The sequence below is a fragment of the Lepidochelys kempii genome, chromosome 7 (assembly GCF_965140285.1).
Source record: "Lepidochelys kempii isolate rLepKem1 chromosome 7, rLepKem1.hap1, whole genome shotgun sequence".
Classification (NCBI taxonomy): domain Eukaryota; kingdom Metazoa; phylum Chordata; order Testudines; family Cheloniidae; genus Lepidochelys; species Lepidochelys kempii.
Window position 1 is genome coordinate 49,615,293 of NC_136386.1, and position 27,163 is coordinate 49,642,455.

Consider the following 27,163-nt stretch of genomic DNA (forward strand, 5'->3'; position numbering starts at 1 on the left):
CCACGTCCGGTTTCCACTTTAGGGCTTTGAACCGCTGACAGGCATGCTCGCGTGTTAGCCCCATTCTGATTCTGGCCTGTTTTTTAAAAAGTTTATAACTGTTCATGTGTTCCTTAGGCATTTCAGTCGCCACTTCTGCTAAGGGTCCACTGAGTTGTGGCCTCAGCTCTACCATGTACTGGTCTGTAGGGATGCTGTACCCAAGGCAGGCCCTTTCGAAATTTTCTAAGAAGGCCTCTGTATCATCGCCTGCCTTGTAGGTGAGGAACTTTCTGGGATGGGAAGCGGTACCTGGAGAAGGATTGCTAGGGTTGTCTGGTATATTTTGTGTAGCCCTTGCCAACTTTAACTCCACTTCATGCTTCTTCTCTCTTTCTTTTAACTCCAGGGCTCTCTTGTGGGCAGCTTCTTCTGCCTCCATCGTTCTGTTGTGGGCAATCTCCTATGCATTTATTTCTAGTTGTCTTAATTCCATCCGTCTCTGATGTTCATTTTCTTTCTCTTGTACTTCCAGTCTAGCCAGGTCTAGTTTATTAGCTGCTTCACTGGTAGTCATTTTTCTGCTTTCTTGTGCTTAACTCTAGCTATACCCGAGAGTTAGAAAGAAAAAAAATAAAACACCCATGAATTCCCCTGCAGGAGTTAACTACCCTGCCCTCAGGCAGAGAAAAAAAACTCCAGGTGCTCCAAAGCTTAAAAAAAATCCTTAAAAAAAAACACAAAAAAGCCCTCCCTGCTTTCCAAGCAGCCAAAAGGAAAAAAAAAATGTCCTTTTAAAATCCTACTGTGCTTTTGGTTCAAAATGATCCCACCGCTACCACCATGTCAGGGTTCCCTACCCACTCTGAATGCTAGGGTACAGATGTGGGGACCCGCATGAAAGCCCCCTAAGCTTATTTCTACCAGCTTAGGTTAATCCTTTGTCCTTGGACGGTACGCTGCCACCACCAAGTGATTTAGACAAGGAATCAGGGAAAGGACCACTTGGAATTCCTATTCCCCCAAAATATCCCCCCAAACCCTACACCCCCTTCCTGGGAAGGCTTGAGAATAGTATACCAATCAAATAGGTAAGCCAGATTCTTAAAAAACAGAACTTTTCTTTTAAAGAAAAAAAAAAGTAAAAGAAGCACCTCTGAAAAATCAGGATGAAAGGTAACTTTATAGGGTAATCAGATTCAAAACAGAGGATTCCCCTCTAGGCAAAACTTTAAAGTTACAAAAAACAGGGATAAACCTCCCTCTTAGCACAGGGAAAATTCACAAGTTGAAAACAAAAGTTAATCTAACGCACCCTGCCTTATTTACTTACTCTTTTTGCAATATTGAGACTCACTTTAGGACGGTTTATAGGTGAAGGAGTTTTCTGACCTGGTGCTTCTCTGCTTCCCAAGAGAACACACAAACAAAGAGCACAAACAAAGCCTTCCCCCCAGATTTGAAAGCATCTTCTTTCCCCATTGGTCCTTTTGGTCAGGCGCCAACCAGGTTATTTGAGCTTCTTAACCCCTTACAGGTAAGGGGGAATTCTAGGCTACTCTTAGCGGTATGGTTATGACAGGACTGGTTCCAGAACAGAGCCCTGGGGGACACCACTATTTACCTCTCTCCATTCTGAAAACTGACCATTTATACCTACCCTTTATTTCCTATCTTTTAAGCATTTATCAGTCCATGAGAGCACCTTCCCTCTTACCCTGTAGCAGGATGCACAAGTGGGGGGTGTATGACAAAGTCTCACATCCCAGGTGCTGCTCATGAGTTAGCCAGAGCTGGTGGGATCCCCTTGCTCTGGCCTGGCCTTCTCAGGACATTTATCAGGCTGATGGAAGCCCAGTTGTGTCCCTGCGGATCCTGGGTTCTCTAGAGATGGTGGGGGCGGGAACCAGGCTGGAGGTGCTTTCCCTCTTCGCTTTGCCTATCTCCCAGCCAGCAGTTGTTCATTTCCTGCAAAAGTCTTTTTTTTTAAGAACCCCCAAAAACGGAGGGGTGGGGTCGCCCAGCCCCTCATCATTGTGATCATAGAATCATAGAATCATAGAATATCAGGGTTGGAAGGGACCCCAGAAGGTCATCTAGTCCAACCCCCTGCTCAAAGCAGGACCAATTCCCAGTTAAATCATCCCAGCCAGGGCTTTGTCAAGCCTGACCTTAAAAACCTCTAAGGAAGGAGATTCTACCACCTCCCTAGGTAACGCATTCCAGTGTTTCACCACCCTCTTAGTGAAAAAGTTTTTCCTAATATCCAATCTAAACCTCCCCCACTGCAACTTGAGACCATTACTCCTTGTTCTGTCATCTGCTACCATTGAGAACAGTCTAGAGCCATCCTCTTTGGAACCCCCTTTCAGGTAGTTGAAAGCAGCTATCAAATCCCCCCTCATTCTTCTCTTCTGCAGGCTAAACAATCCCAGCTCCCTCAGCCTCTCCTCATAACTCATGTGTTCCAGTCCCCTAATCATTTTTGTTGCCCTTCGCTGGACTCTCTCCAATTTATCCACATCCTTCTTGAAGTGTGGGGCCCAAAACTGGACACAGTACTCCAGATGAGGCCTCACCTTTGTCGAATAGAGGGGAACGATCTCGTCCCTCGATCTGCTCGCTATGCCCCTACTTATACATCCCAAAATGCCATTGGCCTTCTTGGCAACAAGGGCACACTGCTGACTCATATCCAGCTTCTCGTCCACTGTCACCCCTAGGTCCTTTTCCGCAGAACTGCTGCCTAGCCATTCGGTCCCTAGTCTGTAGCTGTGCATTGGGTTCTTCCGTCCTCAGTGCAGGACCCTGCACTTATCCTTATTGAACCTCATCAGATTCCTTTTGGCCCAATCTTCCAATTGGTCTAGGTCCTTCTGTATCCTATCCCTGCCCTCCAGCGTATCTACCACTCCTCCCAGTTTAGTATCATCCGCAAATTTGCTGAGAGTGCAATCCACACCATCCTCCAGATCATTTATGAAGATATTGAATAAAACCGGCCCCAGGACCGACCCTTGGGGCACTCCACTTGATACCGGCTGCCAACTAGACATGGAGCCATTGATCACTACCCGTTGAGCCCGACAATCTAGCCAGCTTTCTACCCACCTTATAGTGCATTCATCCAGCCCATACTTCCTTAACTTGCTGACAAGAATACTATGGGAGACCGTGTCAAAAGCTTTGCTAAAGTCAAGAAACAATACATCCACTGCTTTCCCTTCATCCACAGAACCAGTAATCTCATCATAAAAGGCGATTAGATTAGTCAGGCATGACCTTCCCTTGGTGAATCCATGCTGGCTGTTCCTGATCACTTTCCTCTCATGCAAGTGCTTCAGGATTGATTCTTTGAGGACCTGCTCCATGATTTTTCCAGGGACTGAGGTGAGGCTGACTGGCCTGTAGTTCCCAGGATCTTCCTTCTTCCCTTTTTTAAAGATTGGCACTACATTAGCCTTTTTCCAGTCATCCGGGACTTCCCCGGTTCGCCACGAGTTTTCAAAGATAATGGCCAGTGGCTCTGCAATCACAGCCGCCAATTCCTTCAGCACTCTCGGATGCAACTCGTCCGGCCCCATGGACTTGTGCACGTCCAGCTTTTCTAAATAGTCCCTAACCGCCTCTATCTCCACAGAGGGCTGGCCATCTCTTCCGCATTTTGTGATGCCCAGCGCAGCAGTCTGGGAGCTGACCTTGTTAGTGAAAACAGAGGCAAAAAAAGCATTGAGTACATTAGCTTTTTCCACATCCTCTGTCACTAGGTTGCCTCCCTCATTCAGTAAGGGGCCCACACATTCCTTGGCTTTCTTCTTGTTGCCAACATACCTGAAGAAACCCTTCTTGTTACTCTTGACATCTCTGGCTAGCTGCAGCTCCAGGTGCGATTTGACCCTCCTGATAACATTCCTACATGCCCGAGCAATATTTTTATACTCTTCCCTGGTCATATGTGCAACCTTCCACTTCTTGTAAGCTTCTTTTTTATGTTTAAGATCCGCTAGGATTTCACCATTAAGCCAAGCTGGTCGCCTGCCATATTTACTATTCTTTCGACTCATCGGGATGGTTTGTCCCTGTAACCTCAACAGGGATTCCTTGAAATACAGCCAGCTCTCCTGGACTCCTTTCCCCTTCAAGTTAGTCCCCCAGGGGATCCTGGCCATCCGTTCCCTGAGGGAGTTGAAGTCTGCTTTCCTGAAGTCCAGGGTCCTTATCCTGCTGCTTACCTTTCTTCCCTGCGTCAGGATCCTGAACTCAACCAACTCATGGTCACTGCCTCCCAGATTCCCATCCACTTTTGCTTCCCCCACTAATTCTACCCGGTTTGTGAGCAGCAGGTCAAGAAAAGCGCCCCCCCTAGTTGGCTCCTCTAGCACTTGCGCCAGGAAATTGTCCCCTACGCTTTCCAAAAACTTCCTGGATTGTCTATGCACCGCTGTATTGCTCTCCCAGCAGATATCAGGAAAATTAAAGTCACCCATGAGAATCAGGGCATGCGATCTAGTAGCTTCCGTGAGCTGCCGGAAGAAAGCCTCATCCACCTCATCCACCTGGTCCGGTGGTCTATAGCAGACTCCCACCACTACATCACTCTTGTTGCACACACTTCTAAACTTAATCCAGAGACACTCAGGTTTTTCTGCAGTTTCGTACCGGAGCTCTGAGCAGTCATACTGCTCCCTTACATACAGTGCTACTCCCCCACCTTTTCTGCCCTGCCTGTCCTTCCTGAACAGTTTATAACCATCCATGACAGTACTCCAGTCATGTGAGTTATCCCACCAAGTCTCTGTTATTCCGATCACGTCATAGTTCCTTGACATCACCAGGACCAATTAGGCCAATTGATAGCCAATTAGGCCTCATTTCCTACACCCCAATTGTGGGCCGTTAATTTTCAGGCCCCCACATCTCTGGTTTATCAGACCTGATTTGAACAGAGTCCCTGACTCATCAACAGCCTCTTTGTTTGGACTAATTGAATCTGTCTCCTGTTCGCACCTTTCCACATCCCCATTCCATGGTACACCTGCTTGGAGCATGTCACAGCCATGAGCCACTTTCCCACGCTGATCGCACAATGAAAGCAGGCCCCACGGGCCTCCATTATTAGCCCAGGCCTTGCGGCGCTACAGGCGGCTCTGGGTGTTTACTGACTGTGTTTACATGTACTGTGTGTACATGTACAGGTATATATGTGTGTGTGTGTGTGCATGCACACAATTATGTGTATCTGCATGTGTATGCATGTGTGAGTGTACAGGGATGAGTGTGTATCTCCGTGTGTATGCACGTGAGTGCACAGAGTGCATGTATCTGTATGTGTGTATTTCTGAGTGTATGCACATGTGAGTGTACAGGGTGCATGTGCCTATCTCTGTGTGTTTGCACATGTGAGTGTACATGTGTGTGCGTGTCCATGTTTGAGTGAGTATCTGTGTGTATCTATGTGTGAGTGTACAGGGGTGTGTGTATCTATGTATGTATGCATGTATGAGTGTACAAGAGCGTGTGTGACTGTTTGAGTGAGTGTACGGGGTTGTGTGTGTGTATGGGGTGTGAGCGTATGGGAGTGTGTGAGACAGTGTACGGGTCTGTATATGTCTGTACGGGGTGTGAGTGTATGAAGGTGTGTGTATATACAGGGTATGTGTGTGTCAGTGCATGGGTGTGCATGTCTGGGTTTGCACGTATGCATCCGATGAAGTGAGCTGTAGCTCACGAAAGCTCATGCTCAAATAAATTGGTTAGTCTCTAAGGTGCCACAAGTCCTCCTTTTCTTTTTGCACAAGCTGTGAGTATATGTGTGTGTGTGAATGTACATGTATGTGTATCTGTATAGGGTGTGTGTATGGTGTGTGTGTATGAGTGTACATATGTGTATCTGTATGGGGTGTGTGTGTATGAGTGTACCTGTGTGTGTCTGTCTGTATTGGGATGTGAATGTATGTGTGTCTGTATCGGGTGTGAGTGTACGTGTGTGCGAGTGTACGGGTGTATGTGTGTGTCAGTACAGGATGTGTTTGTCTGCAAAGTGTGCATGTGTGTTTATACAGGGTGTATGTATGGGAGTGTGTGTACTTGTACAGGGTGTGTGTGTAGGTGTGTGTGTGTGTGTGTGCAATGTATTTTTGTGTTCATGGTGTATGCCTGTCTGTCCGTGTGTGTCCGGGGTGTATGTCTGTCTGTTCAGTGCGTGTGTGTGTGTCTGGCCAGTCAGTGTGTATGTGTCTGTCTGTCTGTCTGTCTGGTGGGGGGGGAAGGGGGTGTATGTGTGTGTCTGTCAGGTATGTGTGTCCATCCGTCCGGGGTGTATGTCTGTCTGTCTGGTGTGTGTGTGTCTGTTTGTCTGGAGTGTGTGTGTGTGTGTGTCCAGAGTGTGTGTGTGTCCCCGTCTCGGGTTTGTGTGTGTGTGTGTGTGTGTCTGGGGTGTGTTTGTGTTCAGGGGGTACGTGTGTTTGTCTGGGGTGTGTGTGAATGTTTGTGTCTGTCCAGTATGTGTCTGTGCGTCCGGTGTGTGTGTCTGTCCGGGGTGTGTGTGAATGTGTATGTGTGTCTGGGATCATAGAATCATAGAATATCAGGGTTGGAAGGGACCCCAGAAGGTCATCTAGTCCAACCCCCTGATCAAAGCAGGACCAATCCCCAATTAAATCATCCCAGCCAGGGCTTTGTCAAGCCTGACCTTAAAAACTTCTAAGGAAGGAGATTCCACCACCTCCCTAGGTAACCCATTCCAGTGCTTCACCAACCTCCTAGTGAAAAAGTGTTTCCTGATATCCAACCTAAACCGCCCCCACTGCAACTTGAGACCATTACTCCTGTGTGTGTGTGTGTCCTGGGTGTGCTTGTGTATGTGTGTCTGGTGTGTGTCTGTCCGACGTGTGTGGAAACGTGTGTGTCTGTCCGGGGATGACAGCCCGGCTAGCCAGGCACTCACAGCTCCCGGGCTCTCGCGCACGTCACACCCCGCGCTGCCGAGGGGCTCCAACCAGACTGCGGGCGGACCCGCTGGCAGGAGCCCGCCCGTCGTGCCGGCCCCAGGGCGGGAGCTGGCGCGTCCTTCCCACGGCTCAGCTCGCCCCGCCCCGGAGGTGCCCGGCCAGGTGAGCGGAGCGCCCAGGTCGAGCACACACGGGGTGGCCCGGCCCGGCCCGGCCCGGCTCGGCTCGGCTCAGCTCAGCGGCCGGCGTCTGCGGTGGGTTCCGGCTTGGGAGAGTGGGGTCTCCGGGGAGGCGGGGGCGTCTGGGGCAGCAGGAGCCAGGCAGGGGGTGCGTCTGAGGCGGGAGGGAGGATACAGGGAAGGGGTGTCTCTGGGGTGGGGGTGTCTGGGGCAGCAGGACCGGGCAGGGGGTGTCTCTGAGATGGGGGTTGTGGGGGGTGAATACCGATTTTTTTACTCACTGATGCCAGGTTTCCCTGTTCCCAGGGCAGATCCCCGGGGGTGGTGCAGAGAGGGTCCCAGGCCGGCCGTTGGGATCCCTGCCCAGGGGGGAAGGGCAGGGGCAGGGGCAGGCAGACGCTCTGAGACCATTGGGTTGTCTCTCAGTGGGTGCCTGTATGCTGGTCCCAGGGACAGATCTCTGCCTGTGCCTGGCACAGTTTCCTAGGGCCAGTTTCTAACCATTGGGAGCGTATTAATGAGACTCAACGGGGGTGCTCAGGACAGAGTGCCACCGGGCATGGGAGAACCACCCGGGCATCTGATCTGATAGGGAGTGGGGCGCAGGGCCCATCACCTGCAGCACTAGGCATGAGGCACAGCAGGACCTGCCACCACCAGGTCACTGCTTCAAATCTGCCCTTGTCAGTCATAACCGTTCCTGTCCCGTGGCTTTTGTGGCATGCAGAGGGCATCTCCACCTACCATGCTTCCTGTCTTGGTGGAAACCCCACTGTTCTCCTGGCTTCTAGGTGTCTTTCCCCACTTTCATCTCCCCCCCCCCCCCCCCAGCATGCCCAGCTGGTGGGTGGGTGTGGGGTAGAGGGAGTGGCTGGCTCTCCTTATTCATATTCTCTCCCCCTCTGCCTTCTTCTGGCATGTTGTGTTGGAGCAGAGGAGGTGTGAGACAGTGCGGGCAAGTTTCCGGAATCACTGCAGTGATCAGGGTGTGCGTGTCTGCAGCTAGCAGCCCTAGACAGAATGAGAGGAGGAAGTTCCCCACTCCAAAGCCACCTTGTTTAAAAGGCAAAATTTCCTTATTTGTAAGCTGAAGTGTGTAATTAAACTAATCGAGAGGTGCTGCCATGCTCCATGGGGATACTCGCCAGGAGAAAGGTGGCTTGTTTGGTTTAGCGGATGTTGCTTGGGAAGAAGTTTAAACTAACCCAGAAAAATGGTCTCTTATAGTGGAATAAAGCTTGTGCATGGCAGAGGGTGGATGTGGGGGGAGGGGGGATTATACTGATATAACTATAGTGGTTTAACTGGTAAAACTTTCCCATGTAGACAAGGCCTAAGTGCCCACTCAACAGTGGCAGTTTAGCAACATAACCAGCCAGTTGTGGATGCACTTCCTGCGCTTGAGGGCACCTCCACATGCACTTATGAAGGTTAGGAAAATGTACCCCTGAGGCTTTAGCCGTGTATAATAATAAACCAAACAGAAACCAAACCTTGTCAACTTCGCTTACTCCAGGGACCCAGCGTCTGAAATCCAGTGGAACTCATTTCCAGAGATGGGCAGATCCAGCGAGGCAGGTGTTCTATAAAGCTGGAACAGACTTGGGCTCGCTATGCATGGAGATGATTTGGGGCCAGGAGTTTTGCCTCTTGATCCGTTGCAATTTTTGCTCTGTAGGGAAGTGAGTGCAGTCCCGAGGCCTCCCTTGTTAGCAGACAGCCTGACTGGGGCCCTGTTCTGAGCTTCAGTGCTCCTTTCAACCTTCCTGACAAAGGCTCCTACCCAGATGGTTTTGGGAACAGTGGAGGCGGGCTGTCAATAAGGCCCTTCATTCCCATCCAGGGGTGGCAGGTTTGTAGCAATTTTGGTGGTGCCCAGAACCTGCCCCCCCCAACTCTGCCCCCCACCTGCCTAAGGCTCTGGGAGGCAGTTTGGGTGCGGGGAGGAGGTCTGGGGTGCAGGCCCTGGGCTGAGGCAGGGGATTGGGGTGCAGGACGGGTGAGAGGTTGGGCTCTGGAAGGGAGTTTGGGTGGGGGAGAGGGTCTGGGGTGCAGGCTCTGGGATGGAGTTTGGGTGCTGGGTGCAGGAGGGGGTGAGGGGTGCAGGCTCTGGGAAGGAGTTTGGTTGCAGGCTCTGGGAGGGAGTGCGGAGGGCTGGGGTGCAGGCTCTGGGAGGGAGTTTGGTGGCAGGAGAGGGTGTGTAGGAAGGGGGAGGGGTGCAGGCTCTGGGACGGACTTTGGGTGCTGGGTGCAGGCTCCAGGCTAGGGCAGGGGGTGGGTGTGCAGGAGGAGGTGAGGGGTGCAGGCTCTGGGACAGAGTTTGAATGCTGGCTCTGAGCTGGGGGTGGGGATACAGGCTCTGGGAGGGAGTTTGAGGGCTAAAGGAGGGGGTGCAGGCTCTGGGAGGGGTGTGTGTGCAGTGCTTATCTGGGACTCCTAGGCAGGGCAGGTGGGCGTCTCCATGTGCTGCTACCCCCAGGCACTGCCCCCGCAGGAGCACTTGGGGCAGGACACAGACCCACCCCACCCAGGGGCTGCAGGAAGGTGTCGGCAGCCACGTGGAGCGAGCAGGCAAGAATCTGCTCAGCTCCGCTGTGCTGCCGGTGGTGAGTGGAGGCCCCGGGCTGTTTTAAACGGCCCAGGGGACACATGGCACGGGGGTGCCCGGGGCGGAAGGTGGGGCCGAGGGAGAGACCCAGCCTCAGACATTGCTGGAGCCGGGCCCTGGGCCAGGAATATTCCTGGTGCCCAGGCACCACAGGCCCATAGGACTCGCCGCCCATGTTCCCATCCTAGCTAGATGTAGGCTGAGATGGTAGCCAGGCTCACCTTTGATGCTCGGTCCCTGGCTCTGCAGCAGGTGCCTGAGTGAGGGAGAGGGATCTCCCCTCTCCCCAGCCCTTCCTGTCTCCATCTCATGGCAGTGTGGAGGCCAGATGGAGGAGGGGCTGCCCGGTGCTACCTCTTCCAAACAGCTTGGGCTGCCCATGAGAGGTGAGGGGATTCTGGGGAAAGAAGTGTTGTCTACTTGCAGATCCCAACTGGAGTGGGCCCCAGAGCCATGCAGCCTCCAGTCTTTAGGGATCCAAATGTCATAGCTGGTTAAAACCAAGCCAGGCTTCTTCGTTCTGTTCAACATCCGATGTGCCTCAGCCCCCGTGTGTATCCAGGGCAATGCATGCAGGGTGTATTGGCTTGCCTGGTTTGGGTGAGCCCTCACTGAGGTTACCAGATGCTTGACTGTTCAAGCGACTGGCTGACACGGCAGTGCAGCATCAGGGCAGTATGCTTCAAGACCCATCAATACAAATCCACTTCTTTCCTCCAGTGAATGAGATGGACCAGCGCTTTTCTGGGTCTGTCCAGCTGGGAGGTGCTGTGGACATGCTGGAGAGATCCAGCCATGGGGGGCCTGATCCCCTCTGCACTCTGGGGGGAGACCCGGTGCCTGCCCTGGGGGATGGGGAGGTGGTGTGCTCCCGGTGAGTACTCGAGTGGGATGTGGCATCTCTTCAATGCTGAGACTAACATGCTCTTTCCTGCTGGTATTTCAGCTGTAGTAGGATGGTAGCTCACACTCGATGGATCCCAGACCTGCTCAGAGCTGAGGAGCTCAGGTGACCTTTGGAGTCAAGGATCCTGGAGCGGCGTTTCCTCCCCTAGCATGGGGCTTTCATTCCTGGTTTGCCTCTCCTTGGGATTCATGCTCACTGGAGTTTCTTTCAGCACTTGGCAGTGCCCACGGATTCCCTATAATGCTACCAGGGACTTCACCGTCAAGTACGAGCTGCCCAGCTTCACCGCGGATGGCCCCATCCAGAACATTGTCACCTACAAGGATCCGAGCGGAGCAGCCGCCCTCTTTGTGGCGGTGCGGAACAAGATCTATGTGGTGACCCAAGCACTAGCAAACTCATCCATCATCGTGACCGGCCCCGTGGGCAGTGCTCAGTGCGAGATCTGTGCCCAGTGCCAGGAGCTGGGAGCCGTCCGGAAGCCTGAAGACACAGATAACGTGGTTCTGGTGCTGGACCCATCTGAGCCGTGGCTATACAGCTGTGGCACTTCCCAGCATGGCCGGTGTTTCCTGCACGAATTGGAAATCCAAGACAGCCTGGTGGTGGTTAGTGCCACCTACTGTTTGTATTCAGCGGACAACAGTCCTGCTGAGTGCCCAGACTGCGTGGCCAGCCCCCTGGGGACGAGGGTCCTGGTGACTGAAACCAGCCATGTTTCTTACTTCTACATTGCCTCTACCATCAATAGCAGTATAGCTGCGAGGTACAGCCCAGAATCTGTGTCTATCCGGAGACCGAAGGCTACCTTGGATGGGTTCTTCCATGTTTCCCGTTCCCTCAACGTGCTGTCAGAGTTCCAGGACTCCTACCCCATTGACTACGTGTATTCCTTCAGTGCCCAGGACTTTGTGTACTTCCTGACTGTCCAAAAGGAGAGCCCCGTGTCTGGATCGTACCACACGCGGTTGGCGCGGCTGAGTGCCGAGGAGCATGACATGCATCAGTACCGCGAGCTGGTCCTGGATTGCCGCTTCGAGTCCAAGCGCAGGCGGAGGCAGAGCTTGGACGGGGAGCACAAGCGCGATGTGGCTTTCAACGTGCTTCAGGCAGCCTATGTGGCCAGACCGGGCCCAAAGCTGGCCCAGGAAATCAGCGTCAACAACACCGACCTGGTCCTGTTCGGTGCGTTCGCTGAGAGTGAGGCGGAGAGTTCCGTGCCGCGCTGGTACTCGGCGGTGTGCGCCTTCCCTGTGCACCAGATCAACCAGGCCATTGAAGATGGGATGTCCAAGTGCTGTGGTGTTGCCCAGCGTGAGCTGCTGCGAGGGCTTAGCTTCTTCCAGGCCGTTGAGTACTGCCCCCACAACGTGAGTCCCCTGTACGCACCAGCTTCCCCCTTGCCAGGGGAGCAGGGGGCATGCAGCGCTTTCTGTCCATAGCGGTTTCTCTGGGGTGGGCCAGTTGGTTGGGATAAAAGGAAACCGTGGCCCAGCTGCCCCCAGTCCTCTCATTCCACATTGAACCTCAGCTATTGAGGCTCAAAGTTTGTTTAACGTCATCCTGTTCCTCACCCTTACCTGTGCTAGCTGGGCCTTTGTGCTTCCTGGTTTGGGGAGTGTTGAGATGACCTTTAGCAGCTGCAGTAGCTGAGATCCATCTGAGGGGAGCCCCATCCTTGCGGAGTACCCTGGTGGGTGAGGATCTGTGCTTGTATGGTTAGGGCCGGGGGTCGCTGCCCGAGCTGCAGCTCCAGGCTCTTTGCAGTTTACATATTGCTGACCTTGCTCCGAGCAGAGCTAGTTGAGTCGCATGTCACCTTGAGGGTGGGACTAGTGGGGCTGTAGTTCATGATCAGTTATAGCGGCCTTGTTTTCTGTCCCCCAAACTCTAAAAGCTTCTCTTCCCGCTGCCCCTCCCCCCAGCCAGTGCGGTTTGGTTTAATTGCTTTTCTACCCCATGAATTATATATAAGCCCCGATGACACACATTTATCAGCAGCCTCATTACTTCTTAGCAGCACATGAGTTGATCCAAGTGCCCTGCTCTGTCTTCTGCTTCCGTTCCTTCAAGAGGGTGTGGCCCATGGGCTTAGCAAATAGCACTTCCTCTGCTTAAAGTGCTGTGCAAATATGAATGGAGCCTCACAAAGTCCCAAGGAAACATTTGCTTCCCCTGCGTTTGCCAGATGGGGAAAGTGAGGCAGAGGGAGGGGACGGGGCTGGTCCATAGTCCTGCAGAAAAACCATGTCAGACCCAGCGTGAGAACTTGGGCCTTCCTGACTCTCAACCCTGTGATCTGCACTTGAGCCCGTGTTTTCTGAGTGGTGGGATACAGACAGACATGGTTATTGGCAGCAAGGGAGGCAGAGAGGGGAAAAAAGGGCTATGCCAACTTTTTGCTACTCACTGGCACTTTGAGCTTCTGCTTGACTCCAAACCTGTGATCTCAGGACTGTAGAAAATGACCATCCACAAAAATTTCTCTGGGCAGCAAGCACTGCTGTGGGCAAAGCTAATTCTGTGCCACCCAGCTGTGTTAGTGGATGGTACCGCGCTCCTGGCCGGCCTCACACTGCCATAGCTATGGGGTGTCTTACAGTGCCTGGCACCGTGTGGTCGCCCTTAGGCCCTGCCGCAATAGGCATGAGTAATAACAGTGATAACCTGTGGCTAGCAATCTCTGCATAAGGTGAAAGTCTGGTCTGATTTGGCCTTCTCCTATTTTTACTAATCGGCTGCTGTTTGCTGTCCTTCCCGTTCCTTGCATTGTGTGGCTGTTTGCTTTTCCCCTTTTCTCTCAGCCTTGTGTTCTTCCTGGAGCAGAACAAGTTGGTGCCCCCTTCCTTGGGGCCCCCAGGAATTGGGAACACACTGCCTGTTTTGTTTGCAGAGTGTTGAAAGGAGGTGTTTGCAACCTGACTTCTGTGGTGTCCCCGTGGCTCAGAGCCTGGGCAGCGCTCACCCAAGGTGGCCAGCCCCTCCGTGTGGATACGTTCCTCGGCAGCGTCCCGCGAGATGAGGAGCAAGCTCACCTTGGGGCGGTGGGGGGGGGCAGGGTCTTGGTTCCAGGGCAACTTGCAGTTTAACACTGGGCTGTGCCATGCTGGCAAACGGCAGGAGAGCCTGCCACCTTGCAGAGAGTGGGTTTGGAAGCGTGGGAGGTTTCTGGTGTGAAATGGGCCCATAGGCCAGTTGGAAACTGATAGCGCGGCCTGTGCAGGAAGCCGACTTAGTTTGCACAAGCAAAACAAACAGCGTGTTGGCAGCTGAAGGGATGTTGCTGCCTCTGGAATCCGACGACTGCCTGCTTTGCCGGATTGTGTAATAATCCTGACTCATTCCCCCTCTCTGTCGCTACATGATCTCTGGCTGCGGGCAGATTTCTACAGTGGCAGGAAGGGGTGATGAGCAATCCACCTAGGAAAGCCCCTCACTCCGTCTCACAGGCAGCCCATGCATTCCTGGTGGTTAGGAAGAGTAAAGGGTGCGGCCTTGGTAGCAGCTCTGTTTCTGGATCCCAGTTTTGTCCTTCCATCTGGTGGGAACTCGGCTGTGTCCTGAGCGTGTGTCAAGCCCTTGAGGCAGTGCTAGGGAAGTAGCGGCTGTCACTTCTGAATGTGGACTTAGTTACCATTTGAAGCCAGACGCTGTGCCTAGGAGTAGGGGCTGTGGGGGGCGGGGCACCGCAGAGGCTGGGTTTATCTCTCATTCAAGCCCAGCCCAATCCACTCTTAAATAATAGGATGGGACATGGTGGGAGAGACTCAGGCCTGGGCTGGAGGAGTGGGCACAGCATGGCCTGGCTCTAGGCTTGCTCTGTCAGGCTGGAGAGGGTGAGTTCTCCGCCTGCAGTGGGGAAGCCAGCCAAAGGGTGTTACAGGAGTTCCTTGGGAACATGCTGCCCCAGGGCATGCAGGTGGCCAGTTCTGTCCTTGACCTGTGATGGGACCTTCCTTCCTATTCCAGCAGCTTTGCTTTCCCCCTCCCCCCACCGTGCTGCCCTTGGATCTAGATGGCGCTGCCTCAGAGGACAGCACCTGCTGTAAAGAGGAGGCTGGTGCCCATCTGCACTGTGTTATTCGAACGAGGAGTCAGCCTGGGCACCTGGGCTCTGGTCAAACGGGCTCACCTGTGTCCCCTGTGCACTGGCAGCCTGGCCAAAGACCTGCATGTCCAGGGGTCTGTGGGAACAGCCCCATCCTGTGGCTAAGGTGGGCCGTGATGTCTCTCCTCTATGTCTGCATCCCTGCTCAAACCCAGCAGAGCCCTGGTGGGGGTGGTATACCCTGGGCTCAAGGTAAGGGCTTGTTCCTAGCACAGCGCTGTAGGGGGTGCTCCCGGTGCTGTCTCCCATGTTACCCGCCAAAAATCCAGGGCACCTCGCCTATATCCAATCAATTTAGGTACCCCCATCCTTTCCCTTCCGAGGGCTCAGGGTGTAAGGCACCTATTCTTACCCACGGGGCTCAGGAAGAAACTTGGTCAATTTAAGTACCTGCCCTTTCCCTTGGTGCTCAGGGCCCTATGGGTCTGCAGGACTTTTTCTCAGTGAGAGAGCCTTATACAACTGTGCTCTGAACATCTATTTCTTAGCAACACACAGAGAATACATATACCAAGCAAATCTCTTATGCTCAACACTCCCACTATACAGACATAATTCACCCGATGGCCAGTCAGGATCCTCTCATCTGGAGGTTCCGGCGACGCCTCTGCAAGTCACGGTCGTGCAGATGGGTCAGAGTTGTAGCAGCTTGATCATAGAATCATAGAATATCAGGGTTGGAAGGGACCTCAGGAGGTCATCTAGTCCAACCCCTGCTCAAAGTAGGACCAATCCCCAACTAAATCATCCCAGCCAGGGCTTTGTCAAGCCTGACCTTGAAAACCTCTAAGGCAGGAGATTCCACTACCTCCCTAGGTAACCCATTCCACTGCTTCACCACCTTCCTAGAGAACAAGTTTTTCCTAATATCCAACCTAAACCTTCCCCACTGCAACATGAGACCATTACTTCTTGTTCTGTCATCTGCTACCGCTGAGAACAATCTAGATCCATCCTCTTTGGAACCCCCTTTCAGATAGTTGAAAGCATATATCAAATCCCCCCTCATTCTTCTCTTTTGCAGACTAAGTAATCCCAGTTTCCTCAGTCTCTCCTCATAAATCATGCGCTCCAGCCCCCTAACCCTTTTTGTTGCCCTCCACTGGACTCTTTCCAGTTTTTCTACATCCTTCTTGTAGTGTGGGGCCCAGAACTGGACACCGTTCTCCAGATGAGGCCTCACCAATGCCAAATAAAGGGGAACGATCACGTCCCTTGATCTGCTGGCAATGCTCCTACTTATACAGCCCAAAATGCCATTAGCCTTCTTGGCAACAAGGGCACACTGTTGATTCATATCCAGCTTCTCGTCCACTGTAACCCCTAGGTCCTTTTCTGCAGAATTGATGCCTAGCCACTAGGTCCCTGGTCTGTAGTAGTGCATGGGATTCTTCTGTCCTAAGTGCAGGACTCTGCACTTGTCCTTGTTGAACTTCATCAGATTTCTTTTGGCCCAATCCTCTAATTTGTCCAGGTCCCTCTGTATCCTATCCCTGCCCTCCAGCATTTCTACCACTCCTCCCAGTTTAGTGTCATCTGCAAACTTGCTGAGGGCGCAATCCACACCATCCTCCAGATCATTCATTAAGATATTGAACAAAACCGGCCCCAGAACCGACCCTTGGGGCACTCCGCTCGATACCCGCTGCCAACTAGACATGGAAGCCATTGATCACTACCTGTTGAGCCCAACGATCTCGACAGCTTTCTATCCTCCTTATAGTCCATTCATCCAGCCCATACTACTTTAACTTGCTGGCAAGAATACTGTGGGAGACCATATCAAAAGCTTTGCTAAAGTCAAGGAATAACACGTCCACTGTTATCCCCTCATCCACAGAGCCAGTTATCTCCTCATAGAAGGCAATTAGGTTAGTCAGGCATGACTTTCCCTTGGTGAATCCATGCTGACTGTTCCTGATCACTTTCCTCTCCTCTAAGTGCTTCAAAATTGATTCCTTGAGGACCTGCTCCATGATTTTTCCAGGGACTGAGGTGAGTCTGACTGGCCTTTAGTTCCCTGGATCCTCCTTACCGGATCTTTTTTAAAGATGGGCACTACATTAGCCTTTTTCCAGTCATCTGGGATGTCCCTCGATTGCCATGAGTTTTCAAAGATAATGGCCAATGGCTCTGAAATCACATCCGCCAACTCCTTTAGCACCATTGGATGCAGCGCATCCGGCCCCATGGACTTATGCTTATTCAGCTCTTCTAAATAGTCCTCAACCTCTTCTTACTCCACAGAGAGCTGGTCACCTCCTCCCTATGCTGTGCTGCCCAGTGCAGTAAGAACAGTGAGTACATTAGCTTTTTCCACATCCTCTGTCGCTAGGTTGCCTCCCACATTCAGTAAGGGTCCCACACTTTCCTTGACCTTCTTCTTGTTTCTAATATACCTGTAGAAACCCTTCTTGTTACTCTTAACGTTCCTTGCTAGTTGCAACTCCAAGTGTGATTTGGCCTTCCTGATTTCACTCATGCATGCCTGAGCAATATTTTTATACTCCTCCCTGGTCATTTGTCCAATCTTCCACTTCTTGTAAGCTTCTTTTTTGTGTTTAATTAGCAAGGATTTCACTGTTAAGCCAAGCTGGTCGCCTGCCATAATTACTATTCTTTCTACACATCAGGATGGTTTGTTCCTGCAACCTCAGTAAGGATTCTTTAAAATACAGCCAGCTCTCCTGGACTCCTTTCCCCCTCATGTTATTCTCCCAGGGGATCCTGCCCATCAGTTCCCCGAGGGAGTCAAAGTCTGGAGTCCAGGGTAAGTATTCTGCTGCTCTTCTTCCTCCACTTTTGCTTCCCCTACTAATTCTTCCCAGTTTGTGAGCAGCAGGTCAAGAAGAGCTCCGCCCCTAGTTGGTTCCTCCAGCACTTGCACCAGGAAATTGTCCCCTACACTTTCCAAAAACTTCCTGGATTTTCTGTGCACTGCTGTATTGCTCTCCCAGCAGATATCAGGGTGATTGAAGAACCATGAGAACCAGGGCCCGTGACCTAGTAATTTCTGTTATTTGCCGGAAGAAAGCCTCTTCCACCTCATCCCCCTGGTCTGGTGGTCTAGAGCAGACTCCCACCATGACATCACCCTTGTTGCTCACGCTTCTAAACTTAATCCAGAGGTTTTTCTGCAGTTTCATACCGGAGCTCTGAGCAGTCATACTGCTCTCTTACATACAGTGCAACTCCCCCACCTTTTCTGCCCTGCCTGTCCTTCCTGAACAGTTTATATCCATCCATCCATGACAGTCATGTGAGTTATCCCACCAAGCCTCGGTTATTCCAATCACATCATAATTGCTTGACTGTGCCAGGACTTCCATTTCTCCCTGCTCGTTTCCCAGGCTTCTTGCATTTGTGCATGAGAGATAAAATTTGATGTTAAATTCCTGTCTGGAGATGGTTCCCAAAGAGCATTGTTTTTTGTTACATTATATAGGTAAAACTAGCTACCTCCTTTAACTCAGTACTTCTAGGTAACAACATTTAACCAATCATGCACTGGCACCTATGTTTTCTCCTCCCTGCTCAACTCTTTATATTTTATCTCTCATGCCCAAATTGTAACTTAAGATTTTCTGTAAAAAGAAAAGGAGTACTTGTGGCACCTTAGAGCTAACAAATTTATTTGAGCATAAGCTTTCGTGAGCTACAGCTCACTTCATCGGATGCATTCAGTGGAAAATACAGTGGGGAGATTTATATACATAGAAAACATAAAACAATGGGTGTTACCATTCACACTGTAACCAGAGTGATCACTTAAGGTGAGCTGTTACCAGGAGGAGAGCGGGGTGGGGGAGTGGGTGGGACCTTTTGTAGTGATAATCAAGGTGGGCCATTTCCAGCAGTTGACAAGAAGGTCTGAGGAACAGTGGGGGGGATGGGGGGGACAAACATGGGGATATAGTTTTACTTTGTGTAATGACCCATTCACTCCCAGTTTCTATTCAAGCCTAAGTTAATTGTGTCCAGTTTGCAAATTAATTCCAATTCAGCAGTCTCTCGTTGGAGTCTGTTTCTGAAATTTTTTTTGTTGAAGTATTGCCACTTTTAGGTCTATAATTGAGTGACCAGAGAGATTGAAGTGTTCTCCAACTGGTTTTTGAATGTTATAATTCTTGACGTCTGATTTGTGTCCATTTATTCTTTTACGTAGAGACTGTTCAGTTTGACCAATGTACATGGCAGAGGGGCATTGCTGGCACATGATGGCATATACACAACAGAACCACTAAACCAGGAACCTATCCTTGCAACAAAGCCCGTTGCCAATTGTGTCCACATATCTATTCAGGAAACACCATCATAGGGCCTAATCACATCAGCCACACCATCAGAGGCTCGTTCACCTGCACATCTACCAATGTGATATATGCCATCATGTGCCAGCAATGCCCCTCTGCCATGTACGTTGGTCAAATCTCAGACCTACACCCAGCTCTCCTACTCCCTCTCTCCTGAGGTGGCACTCCCAAATGGAATAGTGACTCCAGCCCTTGGGTTGATCTTTGGAGCCCCAGCACTCTCTCAGATCCAGCCATGCTTCAGTGGGCTGCCTGTGTCTCAAACCGAACCCAAGCCCTGTCCCAGGTCGAGGAGTGGGCAGGGCACCATCAGCATTATCCCATCTCTGACCTTGGCTGGGGCAGCAGTGGGGCTGCAGGTCAGGACTGAGCAGTGCCAGCAGAGCTGAGTGCAGGAGGCAGGTGGCTCACGCCATTAGCTTGTCATCGTCCTGATCCCTAAATCTCCTCTCTCTCCCTGTTAGGAAACAAGCAGATGACTGAAGAGAGGCAGTGAGTCGTCCAGCTGCCGGGGGGCGGGGCAGAACCTGGCCTCCCAAAGGCTTGGTAGAGAGCTGGGCTGCATGGAGGGGCTGGCGATCAAGGCAAGCCCAGAGTAAGGGGAAAAGCAAGCTCCCCAGAGTAGGACACTCAATTCTCCCCAGCGACTCCATCAGGGTCAGTTCCCAGCTGGCCCGTCGCTGCATTTCTGGCTTGGCCTGGATCTTCACACTCCCAGCTGGGATCTTCGGTTCAGCCTTTGCTATGGCCTGAGGGGAAAATCGATTCCCTAGTGGGGGTGCAGGGAAGTGTCTGGGCCTGTGGCTCAGAGAGAGAAGCTGTCTCCTGTCCAGTGCAGGATGAACAAGAATGGCTAGGGCTCTGCCAGACATGCCCAAGGAGGCTGTACCATGGGGGAAGGTAACAAGTGCTGGCGTGTGGCCAGGGGCCTCAGCACTGCCACAGTGGCTAGGACGGGGAGGGGGCAGTGCAAATGGTGGCTCCCTACCCATGTAATGCCTCTCTGGCCTGACTGCACTTGCACTTCTTGGCGGTACTGCCTGGCATCACCATGCTCTGTTGCTGCAGCACTGGGGGCATCGGCACCATCCTTGCAGACTGGTGGCAGTGTCCTAAGCCACTCGGAGAGTGAGCTGCGGGATATGAAAACCCAGGATCGAGCCAGTGCTGAGCTCCAGGGAGCAGGGACAGAGCAGGCATGGAGAGAGGCCGGTTGCCTGCAACTCACCCCGTGCAGACGCAGACAGGGTGTGTAGCCTGCTGCATGTTTGCTGTCTCTGATTAGCTCTCACCGCTGCACCTGGGAACTGCCCCATCTGGATGTTCCTACCGCAGGCCTCTCAGCAGGTGCACCGGGCGACACTTGGCACAGTTAGTCACAGGGGATTTGTAACCTTGTGTTTGGTGCATTGGCCTTGTTAAGTCAGGGACAACAGTGCCAGGTCTGGGGCTCTCCTAGCTGTAGGCTGAGCGCACACAGGTGCGAGAGGTGCTTCTGATTTAGGGTTCCGCTTGCGGCTGCTAATTGCCCTGTAATCTGACCCACTCCTCTAGATCCTCAGAGAGCTCAAATACCCCCATGTTCTGCCCGCCGCAAGGCCATATCGCTGCTGGGTGCAGCATAATCACATTCTGCAATCAGGGCCTCAGAGATCTTCTGTCTGCGGGGTTTCAGGCAGCAGGGGAATTGGGGCTGCAAGGAGGGTTGGGGAGGGGAGCACCCTGGAGATTGTGTTTGTAGGTACAGAAATACGAGGGGAATTAGTGCCAGCTTTTCTAGGGAGATACAGCCAGGGAGGGCGAGCCCTGAGTTTCACCATGCTGTGCCCCAGCCCTGCGGGCGTGTCTCAGACAACCCACATCAGTGCTCTCCTGGAGCTGTGGTTAGGGATCTGGCCTGTGCTAGCATTCAGCTAACTGGCTGCAGCTTGCTTACATTCCCTGCCTAGAGTTCCAGGTTGGGTGGGCGTGTCCCATGCTCCATTCCTAGCCCAGCTGCTCCTAAGCAATGGAAGGAACAACTCCCCAGGGGCTGGTTAATGTTAATATTTAATAGGAGAGCTGAGAGAGCTGCCCAGCGCTGGTCCCTGTGGATGTGACCCCAGAGCATTAAACATGCCCTAAGCCACACCGCACTGGGGTGAGGCCTGGGGATGGGAAGTCTCTGGGCTCGCCTTGGTGGGCTGGGAGGCTATTTTCAGTTCTGTTCATTGGCAGTAAAAAGCTTCCACGTTTTGGGTTGTGTTGGCAGGTGTGGATTTTGTGTTGGGTCTGGGATGCTCCACCCTGTGGTCTGCCAGCGTTGCAACCTCTTTACCCCTGTTGCCTCTGGCCCTTCCCAGCTCTGTCTCAGAGATGGTGCAGAGGTCAGTTTGCAGGCTGTGTCCTGCTGCCCCCATGCCCGGGTACTGACTGACCCTGACTTTGGAGCTGGGAGTAGCGTGTGGCGTGGAACCTGCAGGCCCCTCCTTGTGAGAGTGGCTGAGTGCAGGCCCCCAGGGTGAAGGTGCCTTGTGGCTATGTTCTCCTTCCTCGGTAGCTGCTACCCTCACTGGGTAGCATGTCGCAGCAATCCCATCTCTGTGCTGCAGATCTGGGGCACCCGGAGCTGCTGATGGGGAAGGGCCGAGAGCATGGAACAGATCCCCTGACTGCAATGATGGTGCTGTGCAGGGGTCTTGACTTGGAGCTCAGCCCGGGACCATGCCATGTGCATTCAGCATTCTGTGGCCAGGACAACTCTCACTAGCCATCCCATGGCACTGCTGTATGGGGAGACCACCCCTGGGGCTGCTGCGATGGAGCTAGACAGTGGAACTTGTGTGACACAAATGCAGCTGAGCCCAACCCTTTGAAACCTTGGGATCTTCTCTGGAGGGCGGCATGTTGTCATCTGAGTGCACTGGGCAGCAAGTGCCTTGTACAAGTCCAGGGCCCAATTCAATGAGGTTTCAGCCCATCTGGGTTTCCTGGCAGTCTGACAGAAACAGAATGTACCATCCGCTGAAACCTGATTAATTCTCACACTGAGGGTGTCTCTATGCTGGGGCTGGAGGTGAGATTTCCAATCCCAGGAGACAGACCCATGCTGGCTCTGATTGCGCTAGTGGGCTAAAAACAGCAGTGTAGTTGCTGCAGCATGGACAGTGGGACAGGCCACCCTTTCGAGTATGTACTTAGGGTCTTGGATGAGATCGTACTGGGGTGCCCGGCCCAATGCTCACACTGCTGTGACGACGCTGCTGTTTCTAGCATGCTTCGCTCGACTACACGCCAGGGCTGGTGGTGAGCAGCTGGCACGATGCTTCCCGGCTGCAGAGCCAGGGCGTGGCTTATTTCTGACCCACCTGGGGGGGAAATTTTCGCAAGGAGTCAGGTTCTGGGGAATGAGTGCCCCCCAGAGGAGGCTGCCCCAGCATCGCCTCTGACTATGTCCAGTACGGTGGTTCTCCTGGGGTGACACCTGCATGCTGACAGTGAGACAACATAGGCCAGTTCTGATTTCATGTGTGCGCATACAGCGGACACTCTGCTTTGGCAGGATCCAGGCCAGCTCCCCCTTTCCTGTTCCCTGGTGCCAGGCGCTTCTTGGCACCCTTTCTCTCCCCTGCAGAATTCCTAACCCTCTCCAGGTTCCTCCCTAGGCAGTGTGCTGCTCTTCTCCCTCACCCGGAGCTGATACCCATGTCTGGCGTGGTGCTGGGGCAGCTCGGGGAGATCAGTCTATCCATAGCGCTCCGGCTTGCACAGGTGCTAAGTGTCGGGAGGCTGTTTCAGAGCCATGGGGCTATGGCAGTGAGAATGGCTTTGTTCTCCTTGGAGCCCCAGGAGGAAATGTTCAGTGGTGTCAGGTGACCTTGGGCTTGGGAAGGGTGCGCGTGTGTGTGTGTGCGTGCGCGCAAGCCAGTCTCCTGGATTCCAGGCCAAGCCCCATCATGGATTCGCTTCCAGGGCCCCAGGCAGTGGAGAGGCTTCCGTGTGGGTGTGGGACACTGCCGGGGGGTTTGTGTACATTCCTCAGGCTTGCCAGAGAAGAAAGGTGAGGCCTAAGTCACCCCACAGCTGACTGCGCCAGATTTAAAAACACAGGGTCCTGATCTAAGCTGTGGAGCTGCCGGGTCAGGAGCTGTGTGGTGCTGTCGGTCCCACACGCCGAGCAGCTCGAGACGGGTCGTCTTGGTTGGTCTTTAGCTTAGGGCTGGGCGGTGTCTCCATGGAAGCTGGTATGGTGCAGCCCCAGGGGTTGTGTGGTGTGGCTGATCTGGAGGGTTGCTGTGGTCTCCATGTGCGTTCCTGGGACTGATCCTTGTCATGCTTGGGAGCTGGTCTGGGGGCAGGCAGCATGGGATGGACGTGGCTCTGCAACCAGTGCTCAGAGCCAGGGCTGGCAGCAGGGGAGGGACGTTGTTCTGCGACCCCAGTGCTCAGAGCCGGGGCTGGCAGTCTGGCCTATTGGGAAGGCTACCCAGCATTTCCTATTATAAGACCCCATTGTCAGTTACTTATAACTTTGCCAAATTTTAACCGTTTGGGCTTAATTTTCCATGCCCTGTGTCTTCCGCAGCCTGAATTTTGTTGGGAATTTCCAGCCAAAATGATCAAGCTGTTTCCAAGAACGAGGCTGGGGAAATACATGCTGTGTTGCCCAGGGGCGGCGGAGTGGCATTTAAAGAGGGCGGCCAGGATCTCCCCCCTTCTCCTCCCACGGGAGAAACTGCACTCTCCAGGGCCTCCCCTCTCCTCCCACTGGAGGGACCAGGCCTCTCCCCTCGCTGTCTATGGCCATTGTGCCAGGGGTCTTCCTGCCCCATCCCCCATAGGGCTTGTCTGCACTCCACCATGGAGCAGTTTGTGGGGGTTGTGAATTGTGTATTAACACATCAGGGTCTCCACGGGGCTGTTAGTGCTCTGCAGCTCACCTCCTTCCTCCCTCCCCCAGTAGATGGGTCCGCGGTGTGTCTCCCAGAAATCCTAGGCAGCTGGCTAGTTTGCTTGTAGCTGGAGCAGCCCCTGTTTCTATGTGGTCAGGTTGAGGTTTTGCATGCGACCTTTTGCATGGCCAGATCTAGTGGCCCCATGCTTTGGAGCAGGGATGTGACACAGGGTCGCCTGTGTCAGGGAGGTGCCTTTTGTTGTCCCCAGGAAAATCCTCCCACACTTGGCTAAGTTCAAAGAGTTTTAACATTACAGTTCACACATGCTCAGTGAAGACTTCCGCAGTGGTGGCCAGAGATTCTCCCTCACTGAGCATGCTCCATCGCCCCAGAGCTCCCAGTCTGCGCAGCCACCTTCCTACTGAGCATCTGATGCTCCAGCCCAGGCTACAGGGGGTGGGCAGAGCTGTTCCTGGCCCCAGCCGGGCACAGGGATCGAGGGCAGGAGTTGGGCTCTCGGGCGCTCTCAGAGCCCCCGTGCCGGCAACCAGGTCCTGGGGAGCAGGAAGCTGAGATGAATGCAGAGAGGCAAGAGCCAGTCCTGGGAAGTAGGGGAAGGAGTAACCTGGGACCAGGAGTATGAGACTAGCGTGGGGAGACTGGGCCTGGAATGCGTGTGGGGGAGACTGGGGCTGAGAGCTGGGGTGGGGAGACTGAGACTGCTTGGGCAAGGAGATGAGTACTGAGAGCCACTGAGGGAAGCATTCGGGTCACATGAGGGTCTGGAGGATTCGGGCTGGTTGGACAAGGAGAATGGAGGGTGGGATAGAGACAGATCTGACAAGGAGCTAGGTACAAGAGGAGAACTGGGACTGGCTAGGCCAAGAGACTGGGCCATGGGGCTGGCGAGGGGATTCATTGGAGACAGGTTAGCTGAGGAGCCTGGGAAAGGATCTAGGGCACCAGCCCTGGGGATAGGAGACAGACAGATTGGACAAATAGCTGGAGGAGGGACTGGGACTGGCTGGACAAGGAGACAGGGACTGGGATGAGAAGCCTGAGGACTGGAGACAGCCTGGGTAGGCAAGGAGCCGGGGTGGGGAAGAGACAGGACTGGGACAGGTTGGAGCGGATGGGACAGCTTGGGAAAAATGTCAGAAATGTCTGGGCTCCCTTCCGAGCCCAGGAATGGAAGGAGAGATCCCTGCATCTCACCATTCCTCTACCACCAGCAGCTAACTGGGAGCCCCCAGCAAAGCGTGCGTCTCATCTTCCTGACCCGGGAGAGGATGACAACGTACTACTGATGTGGGTAGCTCCAGGGGCAGAGGTCTGTGCAGTGCGTCTCACAGTCCCAACCCTGCTGGTGACCCATCTGAAAGCCTTTGGCCCCTTGTGTACGTGCGTTAGGGCACAGCCGTGATATGCTCACCCGTGGGGAAGCCGGACGGTGGTCCTGTAATTAAAGACTGCACCGTAATGCAATCACTCCAGGGGCCGAATTCAAGGTCCACGGGCGCCCTTTAATGTCCTGTTTCCTAATGTCTGAGGGCCGGGCTGTGTAACCTCCCTGGTGTTCCTGTGCCATGGTTTGTCGTGTGCTGCGCTGCGAAGATGGGAAGTGCTGGCGACTAGAGTCCTGTCGGGAGCCCCTCCTGCAGCCGTGCTCTTACTGCTCCCCCCAGTGGGACTCTGCTACTGGCAGACACACAGCACAGCTAGATTTTGTCTAGGCAGGTGCAGATGTGCAGGGGAAGCTCCCCGTGCCGGAAGAATCAGAGGCGGTGAACTTCAGCCGCTGGAGGCTGTGAAATGCCGCGGGTGGCTGGGGCGTGGAGGGGGGTGATGAGGTGAGGTGGAGGCTGTCTGGGATAGGGCGCAGCAGGGCAGCCCTTTGCCCCGTGACTGGGTAGAGGAGAGGGGTGGGCCGGAATGTGTCTGCAGCCGCACAGCTACAGTGCTGCGGCTGTGCCCCGGTAGAGCTGCAGCCTAGACACTTCCTATGCCAGCTAAGGGGTTTTCCCATGGCTGGAGTGAATCCAGCTCTCCGAGAGGTGGTAACTAGGTAAAGGGAGAATTCTGTTGGCCTAGTTGTGTCTGCACTGGGGGTTAGGCCAGCAAAACTACAGTGCTTGGGGTGACGTTTTCCCAGCCAAGTGCCGTTGCTGGGACAATCGGATTTTTAAGAGTAGCCCTGCCTGAGGCTGTGTACCGAGCTCTGATCTCAGCTGGATTCCTTGCCCTTCCCCGGTTTCATCTCCTGGGAGTTCTGCCCTGGAGGGAATGGGAACCCACCACGTTTCCTGGGAGTGTGACGGAAAATCCTCCCTCCACAGACACAGAGGCTGCTGTGGCCTTTCGGTCCAGCTTCGTCTCCTTCCTTCCACTATTGTGCATTGCAGGGTCAGGCCAAGCCCTTTGCCTCAAGCCCCTGCTTCGGGAGTGGGAGGACACTGAGTCTGAGCTCTTGCCAGATGTCTCGTCCATTTCCCAAAAGCGCCTGGCATGAGCTCACGCTCTGCTTACAGTCGGTTGCCCTCCTCTTCTGTAGCAGCTGCCTGGAGCTGTGCGAGTCCCAAAGGCAGGGAAATTGGGCTGCCTGCTCCCGCCGGGTCGAGTGCTAATGCGCATGGAGGAAGGGGTGGGTGTTATGACTCCAGGGCAAGACAGCTGAGTCACGCAAGCGAGAGGCAAACAGGCCTAAAGTTAGGAGCTGTCCGAGGACTCTACAGCGGGATAGCAAATGGTACACAGCCAACGCGAGGCAGGACAGAAGCACTGCGTCCTCATCTCCGGGACCTCTGGCTGTAACCAGAGGGGGCTTTGCTTCCTATGACCCCGGTCCTGAATGTCCCGTCACAGGCTTAATGTGCCACCCTGCTCCGATTGTAATCTTCACCGGTGTGTTCTGACCTACCTGCTGAGGTAGTGCTGGAGCCAGCGGTCCCTCCTGCCCCTGGGATGACTAGCTAGCAGGGCCCTAGCAGTAGTGGCCTCACCCCCAGGGATGGCCTGCATCAGATCCCATGGAGCCTCCCTGTGGGGCCATCCGTGCCAGGCCCATGGATGTGGCTCTGGGCCAGGCGATGGAGACGGGTTTCCGAGGGCGCTGCTATGTGACCCAGAACGTTGAGGACATTTGTCCTACTCCTCCCTGTCCGTCCTACGCCCTGATCATCAGCTTCCTTTGGGAGCCCTTGGTGCTGGCAGCTCAGGTTCGGTTCGCTGGCTGCAGGGCCCAGGGC

General features: G+C 53.6%; 1 protein-coding gene across 2 annotated transcripts in view; it reads left to right on the forward strand.

Moving 5' to 3' along the window:
* Positions 1-6,978: 6,978 nt before the first annotated feature.
* MST1R (macrophage stimulating 1 receptor) overlaps positions 6,979-27,163 on the forward strand; it is a 46,961-nt gene continuing 26,776 nt past the window's right edge. The window contains exons 1-2 of one of the 2 annotated variants that reach the window (XM_073352617.2): positions 6,979-7,183; positions 10,663-11,993. In XM_073352617.2, coding sequence (XP_073208718.1) covers positions 10,773-11,993 — 1,221 coding nt within the window. In that variant the 5' untranslated portion in view covers positions 6,979-7,183; positions 10,663-10,772. The remainder of the gene's footprint in view (positions 7,184-10,662; positions 11,994-27,163) is intronic. The other variant, XM_073352616.2, reaches the window with a different exon arrangement.